At 39.1% G+C, this 25,023-nt stretch overlaps 2 protein-coding genes across 32 annotated transcripts in view; one reads left to right on the top strand and one right to left on the bottom strand.

The window, feature by feature from the left end:
* EYA4 (EYA transcriptional coactivator and phosphatase 4) overlaps positions 1-25,023 on the bottom strand; it is a 228,788-nt gene that overhangs the window by 137,764 nt on the left and 66,001 nt on the right. For 8 of the 31 annotated variants that reach the window (XR_010599668.1, XM_065588672.1, XM_024113392.3 and 5 more), the window contains exon 1: positions 738-971. The exons of 20 other annotated variants lie outside the window; for them this stretch is intronic. The gene's annotated coding sequence lies outside the window, so the exon portion shown is untranslated. Of the gene's footprint in view, positions 1-737; positions 981-25,023 lie in introns of those variants that run through there. 3 more of the 31 variants (XM_024113398.3, XM_065588680.1, XM_065588675.1) reach the window with 2 other exon arrangements.
* LOC135982356 (uncharacterized) lies at positions 22,141-24,681 on the top strand. The gene is made up of 2 exons (XM_065588684.1): positions 22,141-23,117; positions 24,112-24,681. Exons 1-2 carry the CDS (start codon positions 22,541-22,543, stop codon positions 24,585-24,587), a joined length of 1,053 nt encoding a protein of 350 aa, XP_065444756.1. The 5' UTR covers positions 22,141-22,540; the 3' UTR covers positions 24,588-24,681.

Here is a 25,023-nt window from a genome sequence, read left to right as displayed (position 1 = left end):
TGTGAACTCCACACTTTTATTCCCAAACGTCATATAACACTTCAGAAAAGTTTACCAGGAAAGGTAAAAGGTAGCCTTTTGAAGAAAAATGAGCATTGACACATTAGTATGATTACACTTCATCATCTTCTGTTCTAAACAAAATGACAAATCGTGTTAGAAATAACCAAAAATGTTATGTAATACGAATAAAATAAATTGACTTCATATATATACTTAATTAGTTTTGACAACAAATATTTTTTGCCAAATACAACTAATTAATTTTATTGCTAAGGCTCTGAAAAATGATAATTTCCCATCAAGACACTTATCATAATGTTTTAATCATTAAGGATTTCCTATATTAAATTTATCCAAAAAATCAATAAACTGTTTACAGATTATATAAAGTATGAGACTTGTGTTGCATGTTATCTAAAATGTATTTTATTTCCTACAGAATTTAAAGTATAATGGGAAAAATGAAAATGAAGCTTTTTGAGAAAATACAAAAAATTAGAGGGTTTGAGGAACTCATACTCATGAGCTACACGCTCAACTACTGTACTCAGGAGTCACTATTCTCAAATGTATGTGTTAAAACCAAGTTCAAAACAACTAATTACAGAGAAGAAAGTATGTCCTTTCTGTAATGAGACCTGATTGTGCATATATAGTACCCCCTAGTATCTCTCAGTTTATCACTAAACTACATGCATATCAATCTCTCACATTAAAATCCATCATAAGCTTACCTCATTTGCCTTGGAAGAACTGAAACAAATTCCCCAACTATGTAAACTTAGTCTCCAGAAAAATATACTTGTGTTATGTTTAGCACCAATTTAATTCCACTGTACAGCATCTAAGGTGAGCAGCCAGTTCCAGGACTAGGAAACTCTGTAAGTCAGCAGTATTGTATTTAGATTCAGGAACTACTGAAGACACTTTGTTCTTCGTAAAGACACTTTGTTCTCCCTTGAACTGTCACGGTGCCTAGCTCAGTTCAGTTATTTAAGTTAACTAAGAGGAGATCTGGATAGTAAACAAGCTTGGCTCTGACCAATGGCTTTCCACACCCTTCTGTTTATAGTAAGATGACTTGCATTCAGAGGTCACCCCCATCAACAGCTCCTGTCTTTCAGTGAGTATCTAATGTGCTGCATTTATCCCAAGGCTCTTTTAATGAAATCACCTTCCTAGTCTCTGCTTGCCTGCTGTCGCTGCGACACATCTGCTCCTTAATATATGAAGAAACTAAGTGTTAAAATATAGAAATGAAATAATTCAGCCTACCAACTGCAAGCAATTTAGATATATTAAGGTTGTTATACTTGCATTTGAATATAGCAAAACATATTGTAAAGGTTATAAGATTTATATTAGGCAAAGAACGTAAGTTTGCCAAGAAAATATTCATCTTATAAATAAAAGAAATTCAGGCACAAGGGTAATGAATTCCATTGTTTGATCTGGACTTTAAAACTTTTTAAAAATACTCCTCCCAAGAATAATGTATGTGACTGCACTAGATAATATTTACTTGACTATGTTAACATGCTGGAAACAAGAGACAGGGAGTATCCTCAAGCTCCACTGTAAAATGAAAAAGTGCCAAGAAAAACAAGGGTCAAATGCCAGAACCTCAATACAAACTCCATGAAGTCAATTCTATTCTTAAAGAATACACAGAATTGATTGCATTTTAAAAGGTATATTATAAATACAACAAGGTAAATAAAAATAATTTTCATGTCTTCTACACTCAATAAATGAGAATTTGGTTGCTACCATTCTGTGTATCCAGTAGCACCCTTCCCCCCCACATTTTTATTATTCTTTACAGCACATGTCCTCACAGACCTAAAGATGGAAACAAAGCCTACTTCTTGGCCCACACAATGCAGACTTTTACTGTATTGCAAGTTGTGTCTCAACCGACATGTCTAAATAAACTGTATTTTAAAATGTACGGAAGAGTGCCATGTTTAAGTGTGTGTGTGTGTTAATTAAGGGACTTTTTCCCAGAGTTCTACAGCTATATGTGTTTTCACCTTCTGCCAGCAGGCAAAATCAAAAAGTTCAGTGCTATTTTACATGGACACATGAAACTGAAGATGGCACTCTCTCCCCACATGAATATAAACCAACTTGCTGCTTAGAAATAGTCTTTGAGTGAAAGTTACACCTGCAGCACATTTTCGGCACCAGTTTTTGTCACCACTACAACATTTAAATGACAGATAGCAGCCTGGCTCTGTTGAAGCGAATAAAACATGATTGATGAACTGGGCTAGAAAGCTATGTCACTTCAGATTTGGATATTTGTGCCATCATTTGACAGCCCCAACTCTTTATTATTAGAAAGGATCGCCAGGACTGCAATAAATACTTATATTCAAATACCTGTTTTGTGTACTTAAAACTCCTATTGAAAACTTCATGGAAATATTGTTTAGATTTTTTTACTTGTGCATTTCCTTAAACAGGTGCTTGTCAGCTGTAATTATCTCAAGTATTAAAAGACCAGCTAATCCTTATTTTATTGTATTATGTGGTATAATACAGGCCTGCCTCTCTGACAATAAAAATCCACTGAAGCATATGTAAAGTTTTGGGGAGAGTATAATCGGCTGTCAAATATTGTGTTCGACATTAGTATTAGACCTATCCCTGTTCTTAACTGCTATAATAATCAAAATGTCAGATGTTGAAGTTGTAGCATGAGTAAGCACTTGCGGTTTATTTCACCATTAGAATAAAATACAAAGGAAAGCTACCTTGGAAAATACTGAAGTCCATAGAAAATATATAGACAATGTGAATTAAGGATCAAATCCTGGTGCTTGATGAAAAAGCCAGCTAAAGGACTTTGCACAGGGGAAACTCCATGGGAGTTGGTGAGCAACAGAATCAGGTTCCCCTTCCACCTGACATTTTGCACAGAGCAACAGTGCAATTGCTCACACAACCCACTACTACAGCGCATGGGCATTTGGCCTCCTCCCAGCACAGCAGAATCAAGATGGTTCCATTGTTTTTTCGGGCCTTGAATGATGGGGGCAATATTTGACCCAATAAAATTTTAAAGGTAATATTTTTAAACATATAAAAAAATGAGAAAGTTGCAGACAAAGTAATAATAATCATTAATAATGTCAATCGTACCTCTATCAGAGGTTATCCAGAAGAAGCTTCCTCCTCCCTACAAGCTAAGAAAACCACCACCTCAGCATCTCCATGACTGGCAAACTACTGCACCTGTAAACTGAAATTTCTAAGAAGGAACCATTTGCCACAGATGTGATTTCTCTCCTGTGATTTTGTTCTGCTTTTACACAGTTATGGAGGAGGTACCGCCCGCAAACCTGGCTGGTCTTCATGATCTTGGGGAACCCGTGCTGCTTCTAGATTTGCCTCCTAACAGTTACATCCTAACTCTTTTCTGCAGGGTCTTGCTTGCAAATGCAGAGGGTGAGTTAAATAAATATCTTTATTGTTATTGTTAATATAATACGTGGGTTACTGCAGCACGAGGGAGCCCCAGTCATGGACCCCTGGCCCCATTGTGCTGTTACTCTAAGCATTTGCTTCTGCCTGGAGATTTGCTTGGACATCACTGCAGTCAGAAGATGAACAGACCACACTGAGTCTGCCCACGATCTCTGTCACCTCCCACCACTTTGCTCCACTCCCTAATTCTCTCACAACTGCAATACCATCCAGAGATCACAGAGGGTGGTTTTGTGAGCTATACAGAAAAAAGGAGAGCTGGCAGCAGAGCCAATGCTCTCTTCTTCCAAACCCTTTACCACTACTGTGCACTTTTGCCTCCTTCCCTGATAAAGAGCACCCCATAGTGTACTTAATTATTTTCAAAAGCACCTAAGTGACTGAGAAGCACAAGTACCACTGATTTCCAGTGGTCTTCAGTGAACCTCCAAACAGTTTTTTTTTCTTATTATTTTCAAAATATTTATCTTATTTAAAAAAGTTCTCTTTAAAGCAAACGAATGCTTCAAAAAACTGAAGCAAACTGGATAAATTACTGAACTCGAGGGAAAAGACACTTTAATATATCAAAATTTACAAACTTAAACTGCCCAAAATGTTAGGTCTATACTTACACATGCATTATTCATTGTAAATGCAAATTAATATGACAGAAACCCCAATTCCAATATTGCCAACACCAAGCATTCAAAAACCATTACATCCCCAAAAAATAATGAAATTGACTTTAAATTCCTGAGATTATAAAAGATAATAAATATTGTGTCTTTTCATTTGCTTTCTGGTAAGCCTTTAGGTATCACACATTCCAACTTTTTTCCACAACCATGAAGGCTAGAAACTTACTTTTAAAAAATGAAAACTGAGATTCTAATGTAACTACACAACTTCATGAGCTGTTTTTTTAAAAAAACAAACTATCAGAAGATTTATGATAAAATTGTGAGAGTTGACAATGCTGCCATCTTTCCAGCCCTTGAAAACTTAATGACAGTTTTTTTCATTGGCTTCAGTAAAATGACTATCCCCAGAATTTACAAATTTACATTAGATTTCCACCTTGCATTTTACAATGCAGTGCTGCATCTAACCTGGGCTTATTCTACTGAAATTAATCCAGATGCCTTAAAAAAATACTAGCATTTGGAAAAAAGGTATCCAGTTTCAAGAACTTGTTTTGTGAAAACACTTTACAGATTATTTCTTCTAAAAAATAGGTTAGAATGTTGGGTTCAGATTTAGAAGACACTAAAGGCAAAGCTGCAAAAAAAATTTAATTCCAACCCACTAAATATAGCTAATTATTACTAGATGTTTATAGTATTATTGCTAGATGTACTATAGTGCCCAAAAGCCTCAATCATAATCAGGGCCCTATTGTACTAGGTGTATGAAGACACGATCTCTGCACTGAAGACTTTGCCATCTGTTGTTTTTACTTAGTTCATTTAGTACAATATTTCTGCAACTTCTCCTGGATTGCTTCTGAAAGTTAATGCCTCCAGCAGCATAGCACCTGTTCGTATGCTGACCACTGATTCAGTCTGATTCAAAAGATAGTTTCACCTGCCGAGCCACAAACATCACTTCCTGCAACATCCTCGGCTTCCACTGATGAACTCACTTTCAAGTAATGGCCCATCTTGACTCAGCTTAGCATGTGAAATCTAGTAAGATCACAGCATGATGTTTTATGCCTGCTGACACTAATTTAACTGAACATCCTAAAAAACACATTTTTGCTTGCCCACCAGTGAGAACTGAAACAGATATTGAAAAGGGCGATCAGAGTGAAGATAAATTTTCCAGCTTTATTTTTGCATATATCTGAAAGCTGGAGAACTATTTTATTTTTCAAAATATGTGGAAGGGGCTGGGAAGGAGAAGATAGAATATACAGAGCTTTTGCTTTAAGTCTTTTGGTGAGATCACTGAAGGGCCAAAGAGTCTTTAGTAAGAATAGGGGGTTAGTGTTAGTGTCCTGCACAAGTTTAAATCTGAGTAATTTACATTCTGCCCACCTCAAGTTTCTCAATTTTTTCAATTGGATGCAAGATACTTTATTTCTTGTGTTGAACACTTTTCTGTAGGGTTGTTCTGATCAATTAGATTAAACTATCGTATTCCTTTGAAAAGAAATACATGCAAGCCGTATTATAGTCTCAAAAAACTTATTAGATTCTCAAAAGAGTTAGTGTTATTTTGTGGGAGAATATGCTGTATTTTTCATACACCATAGAGAGGCTGCACTCCTGCTTTAAGTGCAAAACTCAAACTTATATATGAAGCTGGATCTGGCATCGCCATAATTTACAATTAAAATACCCAATGGAAGCCTGAGCATACTCAGATACTCACTAGACAATTGCTGAATTTACAGGACCAGATGCTCTTCTGCGTGGCACAGATGGGGAGGCCATCAGGGAGCTAGCTACAGCTCCCTGTTACTGAGGGCCAAACTGCACTGTCCCTGGGCCCAGCATGAGTTAAAGCAATTTACACCCACTCATTATGGTGCCTAAAGGACCACAAGGCATCTGAGAATTGGCAGAGTTCAGAGGCACTCTATCCCCATGCCCAACATTCCCACTCCTGACACACCCCTAATCCCAGGGCTGAAGGCCAGTTGGTGTAGGAGCTGCCTACGCCATCTTTATACCAATGGAGAGCTCTTTACACCACACACCAGGAGAATTCTCAGCTGGTTAGCTACGGCCGGTTTTAGGTTCCTTTGTGTCACCTGAGCAGTGCAAAGGAGTCCGTTCAGTTTTAGAATAGCTTGAAATAAGATTTTGATTTCTTCAGTAGCATTTAATCTGTATTTTTAAGAAGCGTGTCAATTAATATTTAAGAGACCTTTATCTCAACTAGCCCTTAAACCCTATCCTATGTATAGCTTCATTTACGGTGAAACCTGAATTAGGTGGCCATCTCAAGGGACTAACAAAAAACCAATTGCTTAACTGAAGTGGTCTTCCTATGAAAGATGGCAGAGAATTGCACTCAGTATTTTAAATTAATTAAATGATATTTGGGAGCAAACTTTAAAGAGTTTACCTAATGACAGTGGTCCCTTGTACAGGTTTCACTATATCTGTTTTTCCATTTAGATGTCTCTCTCTTTCAGGTGAAATTCCATGTCCAAAACATATAGTAGGAAAGTTTACTTGGTCTCTTTTTCGTACGCAAAGTTTCAGCACTACACAATATTTTACACCCATATAAAAGTCACTAAAAATAGGGGTTATAATAGGAACACTAATTTTTGGAAGTACTACAAAAGGGCCCTTAAACAACCTTATAGAAAAAGCAATGCTTCCGAATGGTATATGCTTTGCCTATTTTATCATTTAAGCAGACAGACAGTGCTGCATACAAGCATTGCAATGGAACTTTAACTAAAAAATAATGTCACGCCTCAGTCACACAGCACAGTACAGTGAAAATAGTCTGGCTCCTCTTTGAGCTGTGGTGGGTACTTGAGAATGATACCCTTTCTCTCTAGCTAAGCTGGGCCCGTTAACTGGCCCTTGATTGGAAACAGCTTCATGTACTGAATAGCCTTTTTCTTGTTTCTGATTTTTTATGCTGTTATGTGGGGCATACAGTGAAACCTTCTAATAAAATTCTGTTAAAAATTAGGGGAAAGGATAGGTTAATAGACCATTGCTTTTTCATAAAGGGAATTTTTTACAGCTTTTTTCACAGAATTACATTTATGTTTAAGGTTGACCATGTGTTAACAGATAAATCAGATCATAAAACAGTTACTGCTGAGAGTTTAAATACTGATCTCTCAACCTTTTTCTTTTAAAGATACTTCACTTAAAAGTAAGTAGTTAACAAAAAGCTTAAGATATCACACAGAAATATATATTTGTAGTCATTTGGACTCCAAATACTGCAATTGTGAGACAAGTTATCGCTCTGCATTTTTTAAGGCTGATTTTTCTGTTAAAGTCACTTAGTAAAAAATGTTTGCTTCGGAACATATTTTATCAACCTTTTCTCACTACTGCTTAGGTTTTTATATTCCTTCTGGATCCTCATAACACCTTTCTACTGTATCCATGGTGCTTTTAAGAGAAGATATCAAGCACTACACTGATAAAGGCATTCCTCCAATTATGTGTTTTTCTACTTTATCAAAGGACTTAGGAGAAGTTTCAGGTTTTTTTTTTGTTTGTGTTGGCAGCTTTACCATTGGGAATTACAAAGAATTTCACAGCCTAGCAAAGGGAGGAAGTGACATCTCTATATCCCCAAATTATCCAGCTTTCAGCAACTTGCTCCTTTTTCTGCACTGTTTCACTACAGTCCTTTATTACTTTTTTCCAATCAGGAAAATCTAGCAACAGCTTAATGCTCAACTAAAATAAAAGCCTCCCTCTTTGTAACATTTTAAAAGCAACCACTAATTTAAGGCTACTGTATTCTGGTTTCTAACCATGTTAAAAATTAGGGCTGTCAAGCAATTAAAAAAATTAATTGCGATTAATTGCACTGTTAAACAATAACAGAATACCATTTATTTAAATATTTTTGGATGTTTTCTACATTTTCAAATATATTGATTTCAATTACAACACAGAATACAAAGTGTACAGTTCTCACTTTATATTTATTTTTGATTACAAGTATTTGCACTGTAAAAAAATAAAAGAGTATTTTTCAATTCACCTAATACAGGTACTGTAGTGCAATCTCTTTATCATGAAAGTTGAACTTACAAATGCAGAATTATGTACAAAAATGCATTAAAAAATAAAACTTTAAGGCGTACAAGTCCACTCAGTCTTGTTCTTGTTCAGCCAATTGCTCAGACAAACAAGTTTGTTTACATTTGCAGGAGATAACGCTGCCCACTTCTTGTTTACAATGTCACCTGAAAGTGAGAACAGGCATTTTCATGGCACTGTTGTAGCTGGCGTTACAAGATATTTATGTGCCAAATGTGCTAAAGATTCATATGTCCCTTCATGCTTCAACCACCATTCCAGGGGACATGCTTCCATGCTGATGATGGGTTCTGCTCGATAAAAATCCAAAGCATTGTGGACTAATGAATGTTCATTTTCATCCTGAGTCAGATGCCACCAGCAGGTGGTTGATTTTCTTTTTTGGTGGTTGGGTTCTGTAGTTTCTGCATCTGAATGTTGCTTTTTTAAAACTTCTGGAAGCATGCTCTACACCTCATCCCTCTCAGATTTTGGAAGGCACTTCAGATTCTTAAACCTTGGGTCGAGTGCTCTAGCTATCTTTAGAAATCTCATATCGGTACCTTATATATGGAGATATACCTATCTCATAGAACTGGAAGGGACCCTGAAAGGTCATCAAGTCCAGCCCCCTGCCTTCATTAGCAGGACCAAGTACTGATTTTGCCCCAGATCCCTAAGTGGCCCCCTCAAGGATTGAACTCACAACTCTGAGTTTAGCAGGCCAATGCTCAAGGCACTGAGCTATCCCTCCCTCACCCCCTTTGTGTTTTGTCAGATCTGCAGTGAAAGCGTTCTTAAAATGAACAACATGTGCTAGGTCATCAGCCGAGACAGCTATAACATGAAATATATGGCAGAATGTGGGTAAAAGAGCAAGGGACGTACAATTCTCCCCCAAAGAGTTCAGTCACAAATGTAATGAACATATTTTTTTTAAACGAGCGTCATCAGCATGGAAGCATGTCCTCTGGAATGGTGACCGAAGCATGAAGGGGCATACGAATGTTTACCATATCTGGCATGTAAATACATTGAAATGCCGGCTGCAAAAGTCCCATGCAAATGCCTGTTCTCACTTTCTGGTGACATTGTTAATAAGAAGAGGACAGCATTGGCTCCTGTAAATGTAAACAAACTTGTTTGTCTTAGCGATTGTCTGAACGAGAAGTACGACTGAGTGGACTTGTAGGCTCTGAAGTTTTACATTGTTTTGTTTTTGAGTGCAGTTATGTAACAAAAAAATCTACATTTGTAAGTTGCACTTTGACAACAAAGATTGCACTACATTATTTGTATGAGGAGAGCTGAAAACTACTATTTCTTTTGTTTATCATTTTTACAGTGCAAATATTTGTAATAAAAAATAAACACTTTGATTTCAATTACAACACAGAATACAATATATATGAAAATGAAGAACATTTCAATTGGTATTCTATTGTTTAACAGTGCAATTAAAACTGCGATTATTATTTTTTGAGTTAATCGTATGAGTTAACTGCAATTAATCGACATCCCTATTAAAAATCCTTTGCAAGACACATTCTGTTCTCTGTTATACCCATGCAAACTCATTGATTTCATTTGGGATGCAAGGGCATAACAGAGCAGAATGTGGCTTCCAAGAACAGCTTTATCAACAGAGAGTACTGTACTAAACCTATCCCTCATAAAACTATCTAGGTAAGAAGTAAAAATGACAATGCCCCTTGAACACATCAAACAACAAATTTTACATTTCTGAACTCTTCTATATGCAAGAATCCTATAGCACTTTATAAGCATTCTAGCCTAAAATTAGCACTGAGGGACAATACTGTTAAAGTCCACTTATGTTCAAATAGTTCTCTAAATTCTCTAAGTTACAATGGTGTTAATCCACACTGATACCCAATAAGCCAACAAAATTTGGCCCTTATTACATATTTTACATGGTATTTCTATGTATAAAAAAGTTACAATACAGTGAGCCAAATTCTCTTCTCAGTTACACGGTGCAATCCTACTGAAGTCATATAAGGATACTGTCAACAGGTATGTACTGCTGTAACTGAGAGCAGAATATGGAGCAGGATATGGATTTCAACACCACTCTACTCAAAAATATATGATTTCAGAAGTTTCACCACAAATTTAAAGGTAAGTTATCTTACAAGCAACTATCACTGGAGAGCAAACATTCTTCATCAACATTACCAATTTCTCAGCATCAGCACATACATTTGGAATTACTATTTAGTTTTAATAAGGTATATAAGATCTAGTCCTGGATATGGTAGGTGGAAATAAAAGTGTACAAATGCAGATTAACCATAAAAAGGGCATTTGGATTTGATACTGTCACTGAAGAATAAAGAGTCATATATCATAACATTTAATAAAATAATTAAGAGGTTTTAATTGAGGTGGTGTATAATACACTACTGCTTGGTTATAACACGCATTAGGAATACTGTTTCAAAATGGGAAATATAAAAATAGCATCACTTTTAAAAATCTGTAATATGTTTTTGTCCTATCTACATAGCTGTAAGTAGAACATTTCCCACAAAGTGTTTTCTGGGCACCAGCTTCCTGGTGCTGAATAGGTTTCTATTCCACAGGCTTTTTAATCATTGCTAACAAGCAAACAGTGAAAATTTTCAATATGGAACACAAAATGTACAAGGCTGTTCTTAGGGCTTTGTTGTTGTTGTTCATTTTGGTATTGGAGTGGGAAATATATATAAAAGAAAAGAATTTGAGGGAAAACTAGTTACTTTTTCAGGTGAACAAAGTATTTATCCAAACTAGAAACCAACTGCCAAGCTCTAATGGAATACAGACAAAAAACATTAATGGTATTTCCTTGTAGTAAACCAAGAGATTTTTCTCAGCTTTGAAGGTAGTATTTTGATACCGGTCATTGGTCACACAAAATGAGTACAGATATTCTCTCTCCCTCCTGCTTTCTCTCTCTCACACACACACACACATATGTAACTATATTTTTCATAACTTTTTAGTGAACCTCAAAAAAGTTTATAGATTCACATTTAATTAAACTGTTTTTTAAAATAAAATTATGTACAAATAAGTATATACAATATACCTTATGCAAAGACTTATGCATCTACTAATATTTTTGCTCATGAATAGTCACATTGCCTTTAATGGGATTACTCACAGTACACAGGGTTAGACATTTGGGTAATTCTTTGCAGGAATATGGCCTTAATTTGAAACATGGCTGTAGGCTCCTTCCTCAGATTTCCAATCAGTTATATTCTGTTTTTCAAATTTGCAAAACTTTATGTTCTCAAAACAGAAAAGCAAATAATGTATGGTGAAGACCAATCTAGAAATATAAAAATGCACCTTGATATTCTTGAAAAAACATACAAAACACGTGTATCAAAATACTGTTCCAGTGGTTTTGTAACCATTCTAATACAAGTATATTAATTCAAAGTACTTTCAATTAGAGACAGGCCTGAACCACAACACCAGATTCAATTTTTTCAGGAATTTAACACAATCTGATGAGGGAAAACTTTTAAAGAAGAAGGAAAAGATGAAAGCAGAAAAAGGAAATAAATAAAGAAAATAAATAAATGCACTAATAGATACTACAACAAAGACAACAGCACATCAAACAAGAGCTCAAGGAAGTGTTTGGAAATATTAAGTAATAGCTGAGATATTCTGAAATGTGTAGAAGGGGAGAGAAAGGGCAAGTTGCCATTATTGACTGAAATAAACAGTAAAACAATAACACGTTATCTTTTACTATGGGACGAATCCTGCCACGTATACAGTGTATGTGTAAATAATGGGCACTGAAGCCACACATACAGGCTCCACCCCAATGCAGCCAAAACTCAGCAGAGCTGGGCACCGCATGCAAGGTGTTGAGAGGGATTCTATGTCTGTTCACAGCCTACAGAACTGCTCATGAAGGCAGAGAGCTTGAGCAAATCTAGCTCTACATAGATTCCCACGGTACCCTCCCTCTGAGAGCTGCCATGGAATAGCTGAGAGAGAAGAGGGAGTCTGGAATGGGCCCCAAAAATGTATTTCGAAAACTTAAATATCTTTGTGAGGTAAGGGGTTTAGGTATGAGAGGGTGGGTGGGATGGGAGGAGTGTGTCACTGGAAAAGATTGTTTCCTCTTACAACAATATTGTCACAGGGTGACTGGTCCTTTAAGGGGAGATGGGTCCAGTCCCGCCTGTGACACCCTTAATTCAGCTTCCCAGGTGGAGAATATGAATAATGTCACATGACAGGGAGTCACATGGCTAAATCAGGCTTTTTGGGGTATACATAAGACAGAAGCCTGCGGGGAGCGGGGAACTCTGGGTAGGCAGCTTTGGGAGTTTGTGCTTGAGAAAGAGCAGGGAGAGACTCAAAGAAACAGGAGAGCTGCATGAGGTGCTCTACACAAAGAAAGGTTTCAGAGTAGCAGCCGTGTTAGTCTGTATCCGTAAAAAGAACAGGAGTACTTGTGGCACCTTAGAGACTAACAAATTTATTAGAGCATAAGCTCTAATAAATTTGTTAGTCTCTAAGGTGCCACAAGTACTCCTGTTCTTTTTACACAAAGAAATGCTCCCTAGCTGACAGGCAGAGAGTCTGGGGAGTGTAAGCCTGTAGGAATCAGGAGACAACTAGGAAGGCTAGAGTTTGGAGAGCAAGTCTACTAGATGAAAGCCTCAAGAAGGACAGGACCCTGCACCAACAGTTCTGAGACCGTTAATTAGTTCTTGTTTCTTTTTGAAGTTTGTTAACAAACTTAGACTCCAAGAACGGGTATTATATGATATGTGAAAACTTCTGTCAAAGTTAGTGGGGAACCTAAGAGGGAGAAACTGAGACTGTGGCTAGCCCAAAACTAGACTTGGTAGGCAGTGCTGCTATAAATTTCTATATAAGAGCAAAGCAGAGGCAGTGGACAGTGGGAGAAAGAAAAATTCTCTGGTCCAATGAGCTATGCATTCTAGTGCTGGCTGACAGCTCAGTTTTGAAGATGTCAGCCAGGAGGAGATCACTGTCTTTGTTATTCCTAGATCACCAAATAGGAACTGCCATACTGGATCAGAATTTTGGTCTATGTAGCCTAGTGATCTGTTTCTGAAAGTGGTAACATATGGTGCAGAAGGTGGTGCAAGAACCTCTGCTGTTCAGTCAAATTATGAAATCACCTACCCACAGGTTGATCCCATCAGCTACTGGTTTATTTATACCTTGAAGCACAAATGTTTATATCTCATCTAAAATATTCAAGTCTAATATCACTACAGATCTTCTCATTATCCATACAAATGTCCAGTCTGTCTATCCAATTCCACCAAAATCTCAGCCTCAACTATATCTAACAGCAATGAATTCTAAAAGTTAATTATGCACTGTGTAGAAAAATATTTCCTTTTATCAGTTTAAATTTTGCTACTTTTCAATCTCATTGAATTTCCCTTAATTCTTTTATTATGAGAAAGGGTAAATAGGAGCGTTCAATTTACCTTCTCTACACCCATACATTGCGGTGTATAACTCTACTGAACCCACTCCTCATTTGTCTCCTCTCAAAACTAAAAGTCACAAACTCTTCAATCTCTCCTTACAGGGAAGTCTTTTCACGCACATATTACCTTTAATAGCTTCTTTCTATTGCTTCAATAGCTGTTCGAAGATTGTGTTCTGCTCGGTTTATCCTGTAGTAGGAATTTTCCCCTCTGCTACACTTGTACACTGTTATAGCAGAGCCTCGTTACTGGCCAGGTTTTGTGCAAGGCAGTTCGTGCTGCCCTACAAGGGTCCCACTGCAAAGGTGGGACATCAGGTTTGACCCTCCATCTCAATCACAGCTTCAATAGATGAAGAATTCTGCCCCGTAACAGGTTGTAAAAACTCAGATTCTTGAAGTTGATATTTGTCCTTTAATTCGAAGCAATCTAAATTTATGGATTCTATAAGTTATATCATACAGAGAACAAAAAGTGACACCACAGATGACTAGCTTGGTTTTCAAAATCAGAAGGGATACATTCTTTTGGAGTAAGCTCTTAAGAGAAGAACATAGACATGATCCAGAGATGAACCACGATTCTTTTAAGAATGGCCCAGAAGCAAATGAAAAATAGGATTTTTGGAGGGAGCAGTAGAACAGCATATGGAATAGCAGGTAGTTCATAAAATGCAGCAGCCACATTCTTTTAGAAGAGTAGTTATAAAAGACTACAGTGACTTTGAATATTTGAACAACGACTGATGTCTCTTTATATGACATTATATGAAAGATGATAAAGACTTCTATCAGGTAAATTGAACCAAACATTTGGCATGGCTTTCAAGAATTTTGTGAGTAAATCTTGTAGGTTTATCAAGGCAAATAAAAATGAAGCAAAGATTGATATTACAGAAAATTCTTCCTAAAGTCATGCTTTCAGAGTAGGAATGTAGGGCTCAATCTTCATTAAATTACTACATAGACCATAAAAGAAAGCTACAACGATTCTCACATTCTAGGAGATTGGGGACTGGTTTTGAAGATAAATCAGTGTTAACAGAAGCCATTTTTCTTAAAGTCAGAGGGGAGATTTAGGTACAATTAATTCAGTTCATTGGCAATTTAAAACTGGGATTGAATAGAAGGTGAAGTTAAAAATTGCTTTAAAAGTAGGTTTTTCACAAATTGTTTTTTAATCTGTGAAGACTAAGGATTGTGCAGAAATTTAGGAATGAAATCTTGTAGATTTTTGAGGGGGAAATATCCTGACCTTGCTGCCTGAAAAACTGTTTTCATGGCCATTGATTCCAAAGCCACATTGAACAGAAAGGAAAATAAGGCACAATTCTGATTAGTTCCTTTCTACAGTGTAAAGGAGATAGGGGTTGCTCATAGTAACTGAAACAACAGGATTGTAAACACTATAACATTATATTAATTAACGAAAGATTAGCCAAATCTAAATTTCCTAAAGCTAAAAAAACAAGGATAATCAATTATGTCAAATGCTAACTAAGCAGAAATTGGTAGCAAGGAAGCATCTTTGAGAATTTATTCTGGTTTCTCAGTGGTATGTATTTTTGAATGTTACCAAGGTGGTTTAGTGCAGGCAGGCCTTTTTTGAGACTACTTGAAAGTGCTCAGGCACAATTTTGAAATGTATATTGAGGAAGGATATAGACCTGAAGTTCATCCATGTAAAGACATCTTTGCCATTTTAAGTGTCTATGATTACATCTGTCTTCATGTTGATCCAAAGATGTCAAATTTCTTTAAAAATTTTAGCAGAGAGTCTTGAAGAACAAGCACAAATTATTAAAAGTTTCATAAAATTCTGATGGAAATGTGATCAAGCCTTGGATTTGCTTGAGGATATTTATATGATTATTTGAATTAATTTTCCCGAGAACTCATGATCAAAGAATGCCTATTGGGATAAGGAAGCAGAGATGGGGGGGAGGGGAGGAAGTTCTCCAACGAATTTGATTCCTTCAACTACTTCAAATTTGTACAAGCTTTCACAGATAGTTTAGAAACAGACTTGGAGTCCAAGGTGACAGTACTGAAGTTATTTATTCATTTAAGACTGTTTGCTAGCATTTTATTTGCTTTTATCTCCTCACTGTATTTCATTCTGTTAATGTAAAATTCAATGAATGAGGAAACTTACTATATTCATGTTTCAGTTTTATTAGTCTGTTTTGAGGTCTGATATCTTGGGATCAGATGAGTCTGTCCTACAGAGCTTCACATACTTTCCTCAAGCTCAGGTCTGTTTTAGGAAGCAGTTTTCTTTTTTAGAACAACTACTCTGGGCACCTTTAACAATGGTTACCCTAAAAGTGACCTGCAAAGAGTTGTTTAAAAAAAAATAATTGGAGAACTGGATATTGGGGAACACTGTTTCAGGTGCTTTTGTGTGTGGTGGGGTTTTTGTTTGTTTGTTTGAATTTAACTTTTTTAAACCTTAGAGCTATCAGGAATGTTAAGCCTGGCCTTCCCTGGCCTCCATGGAGAAACTCCTGGGAATCTTAGAGCAAGTATATTATAAGCTTTCACACTTTAAACGAAAGAGGTGGGGTACTGAATCTTGGGGTACAATGATGCACTTTCGCCAAAATGTTCATTTATTGTTTAAGTAAAATAGGTGTTAAAAACAATGTCTGGTCCTACATCATTAAAGTCAATGGGAGCCTTCCCATTGATTTCAGAGGAGATTGGATCAGACCCAAAAAGAGCTTTAAGCAGTCTGACTAAAATACCTTTTCCGCTCAATTGCTCAGTTTTAGTCTCTTGAGTCCTGTGATGTCAAAATTTCCCTCTAGAATCTTCCAGGGGTGAGTCTAATGTGGTGACTTAGACTTGGATACACCCCTTTACCTGTGTAAACCCTTTTTCGTACTGCCTCTGAATTTGGCTCATCCAGTTTCACTGAGTCTGAGTCTAAGATGGTGCTGCTGACATGCTGATGGGCTGGAAGACAGGGTATAACAAGAAAAATGCATCTAACAGGAACATACATTAATAAGTAGTCCATCTTCTATATTAACTTACACCTTCTTCTGTCTCTTGGGTGTGTAAATTAAACCAACCTAACCCCCTTATATTAATACATACACATCTAAGGAAGTCTAGATTGGTCACATTTACACGTTACAGCTTCTTTGCATGTTAGCGACACCAACTCGGACTTGCTTATGCCCACTTATATCCTCCTACAAATGAAGCAAATATTGACAAACCAAAAATGAAATAACTAGACACCTAATTAAATCAAAAGCAGAAGATCCAGGTGCTACGGTGATAAACCTACTTTAAAGGCAGCTTCAAAAAATAGCAACTACTTTAAACCCCTAAAGAGAGCCACTCTAGACCTTTTAACCTTGAAAAAGTTACAAAGGTGTCAGTGCAAATGCACAGTTTATCTCAGCCTACAAATTTTGAGGAACAGACACTTCCTGGCAGTTAAACAGAGGTTAACCTAATGGTCTGGGAGTTGTTTTGATTTTGAGCCAATGCAATTAGGAATCTGTACAAAATTACAGCTGTCCTGTGCAAAGAGGACTATCACAGTATGCTTCAGAGGTATGTTCTTCCAGATAGATTGTGTCCAACTGGCCAAGGTTTAATTTTGCAACTTAACAATGATATTAAACATTTGTCCAGACCTTAACATGTATTTAAAGAAAAAAGGGACAGCCTGTTAAAAATGTAAAGACTAGCCACTATGTACCTCATACTGTCATCTATTGAATGCATCTGGGATGAGCTGGATAGAAAAGCAAAAGCTTTAAAAAAAATCCACTGAACATGGAGTCCTTTCAGTAACCCTCCCAAAAATCTAGAAATGAACTGGATCTATGGGCTACCTTGGGAGGGGGGAGTGACGGAGAAGCAGAATTACATTCACACCAGGGATCTTTATTTTATTTTTTGACCGAGTAAGGAGGAGGAACAAACATTTTTACTGAAAACTATTGAACAAAATATTCTAGATAGAATTTGGTCAGTAAATGCTTTGAACTTGTCTAAATTCCAAATAAATAAATAAATTTAAAATAAAGTAACTTTTCTTTAAACATTTGCAGTATGTATTAAGACATTCAACCTGACTGAAGTCTGGGTTTCAGAGCCCAGGCTCCAGTCTACATGTCTATTTTTAGTGCACAGCATGAGCTACACAAGCCTGAGTCAATTGATGCCAGCTCTGCCATGGGTCTTTCTTTGCTGTGTAGATGTACCCTAAGCCTAATTAATAATACAATCTGGAGCAGAACAATTCTGCACCACCATAACCATCCTGCAGTTGAGCAGAATATGGTTTCCTTACTGGAATGCTATTGTGGGGCCTTCTCATTAGCATTAGAAAAGCTATAGCACCTAGGAGAGTCTATTTGTAGTAATGGGGGAGAAAAAGGGGAGGATTTTCTACTTAATATTATTCATGAGGAGATATTTTTCTGTGGATAACACTTTTAGATTGTTGAATATGTCCTAGAATGTGCTTGAAAGGTTCCATCAAAGACCCTGAGTGTGCTCCACATGGGTCTGAAACAAGTCCAAGTCCATGTTAATACAGGTTTCTCCTCACTGAACTGCTCCTCTACACACCATTTCCTTTTACTTCTGATTTAACTAACAACCCATCAGACAAACAAACAAACAAACAAACCACCACTGAGGCTAAAGTTCAATAATATACTCAAGCTACTTTGCTAATAAACCAACCAGGAGGAAAGGTACTGATTGATATTTATTTCTGTGTAAGACCTAAGGGTAGCAACAGTCGTTTTGAAGTTGATATTACAGTTGATTATGATCATGGGCTTGTGCAAGTCTTTTCTAACTAACTTTTTGGGGGGGGGGGGGGACAGCAAACAGGACTAATTTATTAGGGTAAAGTATCTATTATATTTTATATCCCATTATATGTACTATACCATACACATATAAAAGTTCAAAGAAATTATGGCAAAATGAATTTCAGAGTTATGATTTAAATGGTCATACAGAAAGAAAATCTAGAATTCAGAGGACTGTTTAATCTGACATTCTTAGGTTTTTGATTTCTTTTCCTCCATGTCTTCAATGTTTACTTTTAGGCAAACTATAGCTCCTTTTAGGAGCTTTTTAATCAGTATTTTAAAAAATAGTTTTCCTCTAATTATATCATTCACTGTTATTTTTTATTTATATTATAGTAGCACCTAGAAACCCCAACCAAGATCTGGGTTCCAATTTGTGAGGTGTTGTACAGGCAAATAATGAGTGACAGACCCTGCTATGAGGAACACACAAACTAAATAGTCACCACCACCGCCGAAGTCCCTTGCTCCAGGTAGTACGTTCTCGGTGATCTTAACACAGATTAAAGAATTAACAACTCCGTTTACACACAGTTTCCAACACCACAAAAATTGTTCATTGTAAGTAATTTTAGTGCATCATTTCTAATACTTTTCCTCCTATCACCATTCTTTTGCTGGGAATGTGGTTTCATTATTTGCCAGTCTAATAGATGGGTTGGAGGGAAGGAAACAAATCTGCCACAGGAAGGTAGTGCTAGAGTCTTCCACTCTCTCCTAATCACCTTTGTGGTTTCTGTTTGTTTGTGTTTTTTTTTTTTTTGTTAGGCAGTGGGGGCAAATGTGGATCCACTTCAGTCTACATGGATACAACTTATACCAGGTTAAGCTTTGGAATGGTAGGTAGGTACACCTCTACCTCGATATAACACTGTCCTCGGGAGCCAAAAAAATCTTACTACATTATAGATGAAACTGCGTAATATTGAACTTGCTTTGATCCACCGGAGTGCGCAGCCCTCCCCCCCCGGAGCACTTCTTTACTGTGTTATATCTGAATTCGTGTTATATCAAGGTAGCAGGGTAATTCCTTTGTTTCACTGTAGAACCGGATTAGATGTTGATAATGTGGCAATCTAGCTGGACACGGGACATAACTGTGTGAATGGGCACCAGCGGTGAAACCCTGGCTCCACTGAAGTCAGTGGCAAAACTCCAATTGACATCAGTATGGCCAGGATTTCACCTCAAGTGTCTACTGCTACACCTCCACGTCTTTCCACTCCACCTCTCAAGCCAGTGAAACATAAGGAAGGAGCAGGTCTTTCTGTTTCAGTCTGGTTCTCCTTCAGCACTGGATCCTGCTGATCATGTACCACCATCACCAGATTCACATGGCTATGATGTAGCTGTGATAATACATTGAATGGACGTCCATCTTGAATGATACATTGCAAGTCTTCATCCCTCAGCAGGATTCAGTATGGGAGGATTTAGTTTCCTAACTAACTTCCAACCTCATTTGTGGTTGGTCTCGTGCTCTACTTCCTTCACCCTCAGCTCTATCAACCTTCTCTAAAAGCATACCTGCTCCAGCATATTGGACATGACCCCTTCATTGCAGTCATCTTGTCCTCAACTGGGGCAAGACTCCAACTTGCTGGGATCAGCTAAATATCTCGTTTGTGACAAAATCAAACCGAGAGATATTAAGAATATGCCGTAACATTTGACACTGAAAACTGTTTCATTTCCTCTCCTCTGCTGTTTTAGCGGCCATGTTTCTGCTCCATATAACAGTCATCATCACTATCACACTGAATACCCGTATCTTAGTTCTCACACATTCTGCTGGCCAGACAGAGGCCTTTGAAGATGCTATCACTAGTGCAAAACCAATCCAACATTTGACTTCTTCAGCTGTAGAGTCTCCTGCTATCAACCAACTACCCAGATAGATATAACTATTCACCCATTCAATGCAATTGCTAGCTACATGCAGCATCAGCAGGTCACTCATTTCTGTTTTATAGGAGGCCCACACGTAGCTTTGATTTTATCACTACTAATCTTGCATCCCCTAGATTGTGCAGTTTTTCACAGCTCTTCGAGCATTATCTGTAGCTGGTCAGTAGTCTCTCCCAATAAGGCAACACCATCTACATAATTGAGATCCTCTAAAGATGAATCTTTGAATTTCACACCTCCTACTTTGGCTCAATAAGGTTTGTCAATAGATAGTCTATTCGAACATTAATTAACATAGGTGAGAGAATACATCCCTGGCGTACTGCTGATTCTACTGAAAACCAGTCTGTAATACAACTGTTGACCCCCACACAGCTAAATATTCCATGGAACAGTTCCTCCAGTAGGCACATTAATTCCTCAGACACACCATACCGGTAGCAGTATCCATAGTGCACTGAGTCAAAAATGACAGCAAAATCTATAAATGTGATGTGAACTTCCTATTGTTGCACTAATCGTTTTACAATACCATTCTACAAAGCCTATATAGCATGGATTGTAGATCAACCTGTACAGAAACAACAATGGTTGTCTCTCATTTTTGGGCTGAGACAACATTTCAGCAGGTTCAGTTGCATGGTCATAAACACTTTTCCAGGGACTGACACCAACGTTATTCCCCTATAACTTGAGTTTGCTCATGGCTCTCCTTTTTTGAAAAAAGGGTTGATGCAGCCCATTATCCAATCTTCTGGAATGTGACCAGTTTTCCAAACTTAAATCAATTTTATGAAGCTGGTTATCTAAATCCAGGCTTCCACTTTTTAGCAGTTCTAATGAAACATTATCAAGACCAGGTGCTTTATCATTTCATAACTGTTTGACTGTTAGCATCACTTACGCTAATGTCGCTGGCATGTTTTTTGCTCGGTTATTTTCTGGATTAAGTTGCAGTTTATATAGCGCTCAGTTCATTAATTCACAAAAATGCTCATGCCAACACTTGTGTGTCAATATCCTGGCAATATTTTCCATTTTTGTCCTAAACTTGCATAAGCCACAAGAATGGTCGTCCAGTTAGTAACTTCAAAGTCTTAAATACACATTTCTTGTCATGTCTTTCAGAGGCTCTCTCAGTGCATCTCACCATGCTATTTCACCATAGATTAGATCAGGGGTTCTCAAACTTTTTTTGCTGGGCCCCCCTTTGAAAATATTTCATGCTATATGTCGCCCCAAAAAGTGATAGGAAATTACTGTACATACTCATAGGAGCATATTCATGGTATTGCCACCCTTACTTCTACGCTGTTGCTGGCAGCAGCGCTGCTTTCTCCAGCCACCCTGACCACCCAGCACCACCATCACCAGCAGCGCAGAAGTAAGGGTGGCAATACCATACCATGCCACCCTTACTTCACCCCCATATTTAGTATGGCTATAGAAAGGTAACTCAGTGGCCAGTACCCACAAAGACTCATTTCTTCAGTATCAGCCCTTAAATGCTAAAGTACTTCCCAGAGAAACCTTTTATAGCCAGGTCACAAACCTTGTAACAAACTGTGCTTATGATGCAAATAAGGACACAATCTGAATCATGGTGGTAATTCTAGCAGAACTTGGTGATACCTATTAGTATGTACATATATGGAGGCACAGACTGAGGCCTGGTCTACACTAGGCGTTTATGTCGAAGTTAGCGCCGTTAAATCGAATTAACCCTGCACCCGTCCACACTGCGATGCTATTTAGTTCGACATAGAGGTCTCTTTAATTCGACTTCTGTACTCCTCCCCGACGAGGGGAGTAGCGCTAAATTCGACATGGCCATGTCGAATTAGGCTAGGTGTGGATGGAAATCGACGCTAATAGCTCCGGGAGCTATCCCACAGTGCACCACTCTGTTGACGCTCTGGACAGCAGTGCGAGCTCGGATGCTCTGACCAGCCACACAGGAAAAGCCCCGGGAAAATTTGAATTTGAATTCCTTTTCCTGTCTGGCCAGTTTGAATCTCATTTCCTGTCTGGACATCGTGGCGAGCACAGCAGCACTGGCAACGATGCAGAGCTCTCCAGCAGTGATGGCCGTGCAGTCTGGGAATAGAAAGAGAGCCCCAGCATGGACTGATCGTGAAGTCTTGGATCTCATCGCTGTGTGGGGCGATGAGTCCGTGCTTTCCGAGCTGCGATCCAAAAGAAGGAATGCAAAGATCTACGAGAAGATCTCTAAAGACATGGCAGAGAGAGGATACAGCCGGGATGCAACGCAGTGCCGCGTGAAAATCAAGGAGCTGAGACAAGGCTACCAGAAGACCAAAGAGGCAAACGGACGCTCCGGATCCCATCCCCAGACATCCCGTTTCTACGAGGCACTGCATTCCATCCTCGGTGCTGCCGCCACCACTACCCCACCAGTGACCGTGGACTCTGAGGATGGGATACTGTCCACGGCCGGTTCCTCAGACATGTTAGGGGACGGGGAAGATGAGGAAGGAGATGAGGAGGGCGAGGCAGTTGGCAGCTCTCACAACGCTGATTTCCCCGACAGCCAGGATCTCTTCATCACCCTTACAGAGATCCCCTACGAAGCGTCCCCAGCCATTACCCCGGACACAGAATCTGGTGAAGGATCAGCCAGTAAGTGTTGTAAACATCTAAACATTTATTTTTAACAAAACAGGAATATTAACAATTAAAAGAATGGGTTGTTCATGATTAGTGTGCCCTAGGCGCTTAACGGTTTAGTAAGGGGCAGTGCAAGTTTTGAAAAGAAATCTAGCAATGTCCGGTTTTCAGTGATTGTCCTGCACAAGCCGCTCTACTGTGTATTCCCTGCTACTGCAGCTACAGTAAAATGCGGTCTATATGTGCGGGGATAGAGCAGTAATCCTCCTGGGACATCTCGATGAAGCTCTCCTGGAGGTAACTTGAAAGCCGTTGCATGAGGTTCTTGGGGAGAGCGGCCTTATTGGGTCCTCCGAAGTACGACACGTTGCCGCGCCACGAGATTATCAGGTACTCGGGGATCATTGCTCTGCACAGCAGGGCGGCATACGGCCCTGGTCTTTGGAGGCTTTCCCGGAGCATTCTCTCTTTGTCGCTCTCGGAGATCCTCATCAGGGTGATGTCGGCCATGGTGACCTGCTTTTAATTAGGTAGGGGAATGTTAGTGTTGGGACTGCTTTCCCGTTCCTTTACAGAACTGTCACCGCTGGTTTGCAGCCACGCGGTGGAGGCGGGAGAGGGGCAGCCGAAAGGGATCATTCCCGGGGACAGCCGCGAGGGGGTGGGACAGGGGCAGAGTTCCCGCTTGCCGGATTGCTGGCAGCAGGGACTGACATTGATTTAAATGTGAAATGAGGCCAGTGGTAATATAAAAGTTTTAAACTGCCACAAGTGTACGGCTTACCATGTCTGCCTGCAACAGAAATTCCGTTGTGCTGCCTCGCTTCTCAAATGTGCTGTTCAAGACCCCAGGCACAGAATGCGAAGGCCGAGAATTCGACCTTGTGCTGAGTGCGCATGTGAAAGGTGCTGTGCATGGTCTTGTTCACAGAGAAAGACTATGTTCTTTGTTCACAACTACATTTATCTTTCAGAGGAATTCACTCCCTTTTTCCCATTTCCACAGCCCCGTCTGCGACTGTCTCACAACCTAGCCTGGAATCACACTCCCAGAGGCTAGCGCGGATTAGGCGTAGGAAGAAGAGGACACGGGAGGACATGTTCTCTGAGCTTATGGCCTCTTCCCAAGCCCAGGCAGCACAGCAGACCCAGTGGCGGGAGAACTTGACCCGAATGCACCAAGCCAACATGGATCGGGAGGAGAGGTGGCGGCAGGAAGACCAGCAGGCGACTCAAACGCTGCTTGGACTACTGAGGGAGCAAACGGACACGCTCCGGCGCCTTGTGGATGTTCTGCAGGAACGGAGGCAGGAGGACAGAGCCCCGCTGCAGTCCATCTCTAACCGCCCTCCCCCGCCACCAAGTCCCATACCCACCTCACCCAAAGTGCAAAGAAGGAGAGGCGGCAGAGTCCCTGCTAACTCTCACTCCACCCCTGCAGAGAGCTCTAGTAGCAGAAGGCTCTCATTTCCCAAAATTTGAAAAGTTCTTTCCTTCCCGCCTGACACAAGCCCACGTCCAAGTTTCACCTCCCAATGCCATGTGTAGTTGATAATAAAAAATTCGTTTCTGTTAACTACTGTTTCAATCATGTTCTTTTGGAGGAGGAGGGGAAAGGGGGTTGGAAATTGGACAGGACAGTCTCCTTTGGCAGGGTACATAGTCGGGGGCAGGCACAGCAGCAGGGCACATACACAGTGCAGTGATGCAGTGACTAGTTGCCCCGGTTAGTCTGGGAGGTTGTTTTGATGTAATGTTGGGGGGGGTGGGTTGCTCTGTGACTTTGTGGCGGGGGAGGGCAGTTACAGATCTTAAGCGCCGGTCCTTAGACAGGATCACAGAGCCACACAGCATGGGATCTGTAACCGTCCTCCCCCTGCCACAAAGTCAAATAGACCTCCCATACACACAGTCCCGA

The sequence above is a fragment of the Chrysemys picta genome, chromosome 3 (assembly GCF_011386835.1).
Source record: "Chrysemys picta bellii isolate R12L10 chromosome 3, ASM1138683v2, whole genome shotgun sequence".
NCBI classification, from domain to species: domain Eukaryota; kingdom Metazoa; phylum Chordata; order Testudines; family Emydidae; genus Chrysemys; species Chrysemys picta.
Note: the sequence above shows the minus strand (reverse complement) of the source record. Positions and strands in the feature narration are given on the sequence as shown.

Excerpts from the sequence above, each read along its gene's own strand:
- LOC135982356 (XM_065588684.1), top strand. The coding sequence starts at position 22,541 with ATGCAGAGCTCTCCAGCAGTGATGGCCGTGCAGTCTGGGAATAGAAAG. Across the intron at positions 23,118-24,111 it reads ATCTGGTGAAGGATCAGCCA|CCCCGTCTGCGACTGTCTCA; the intron begins GTAAGTGTTGTA and ends CCATTTCCACAG.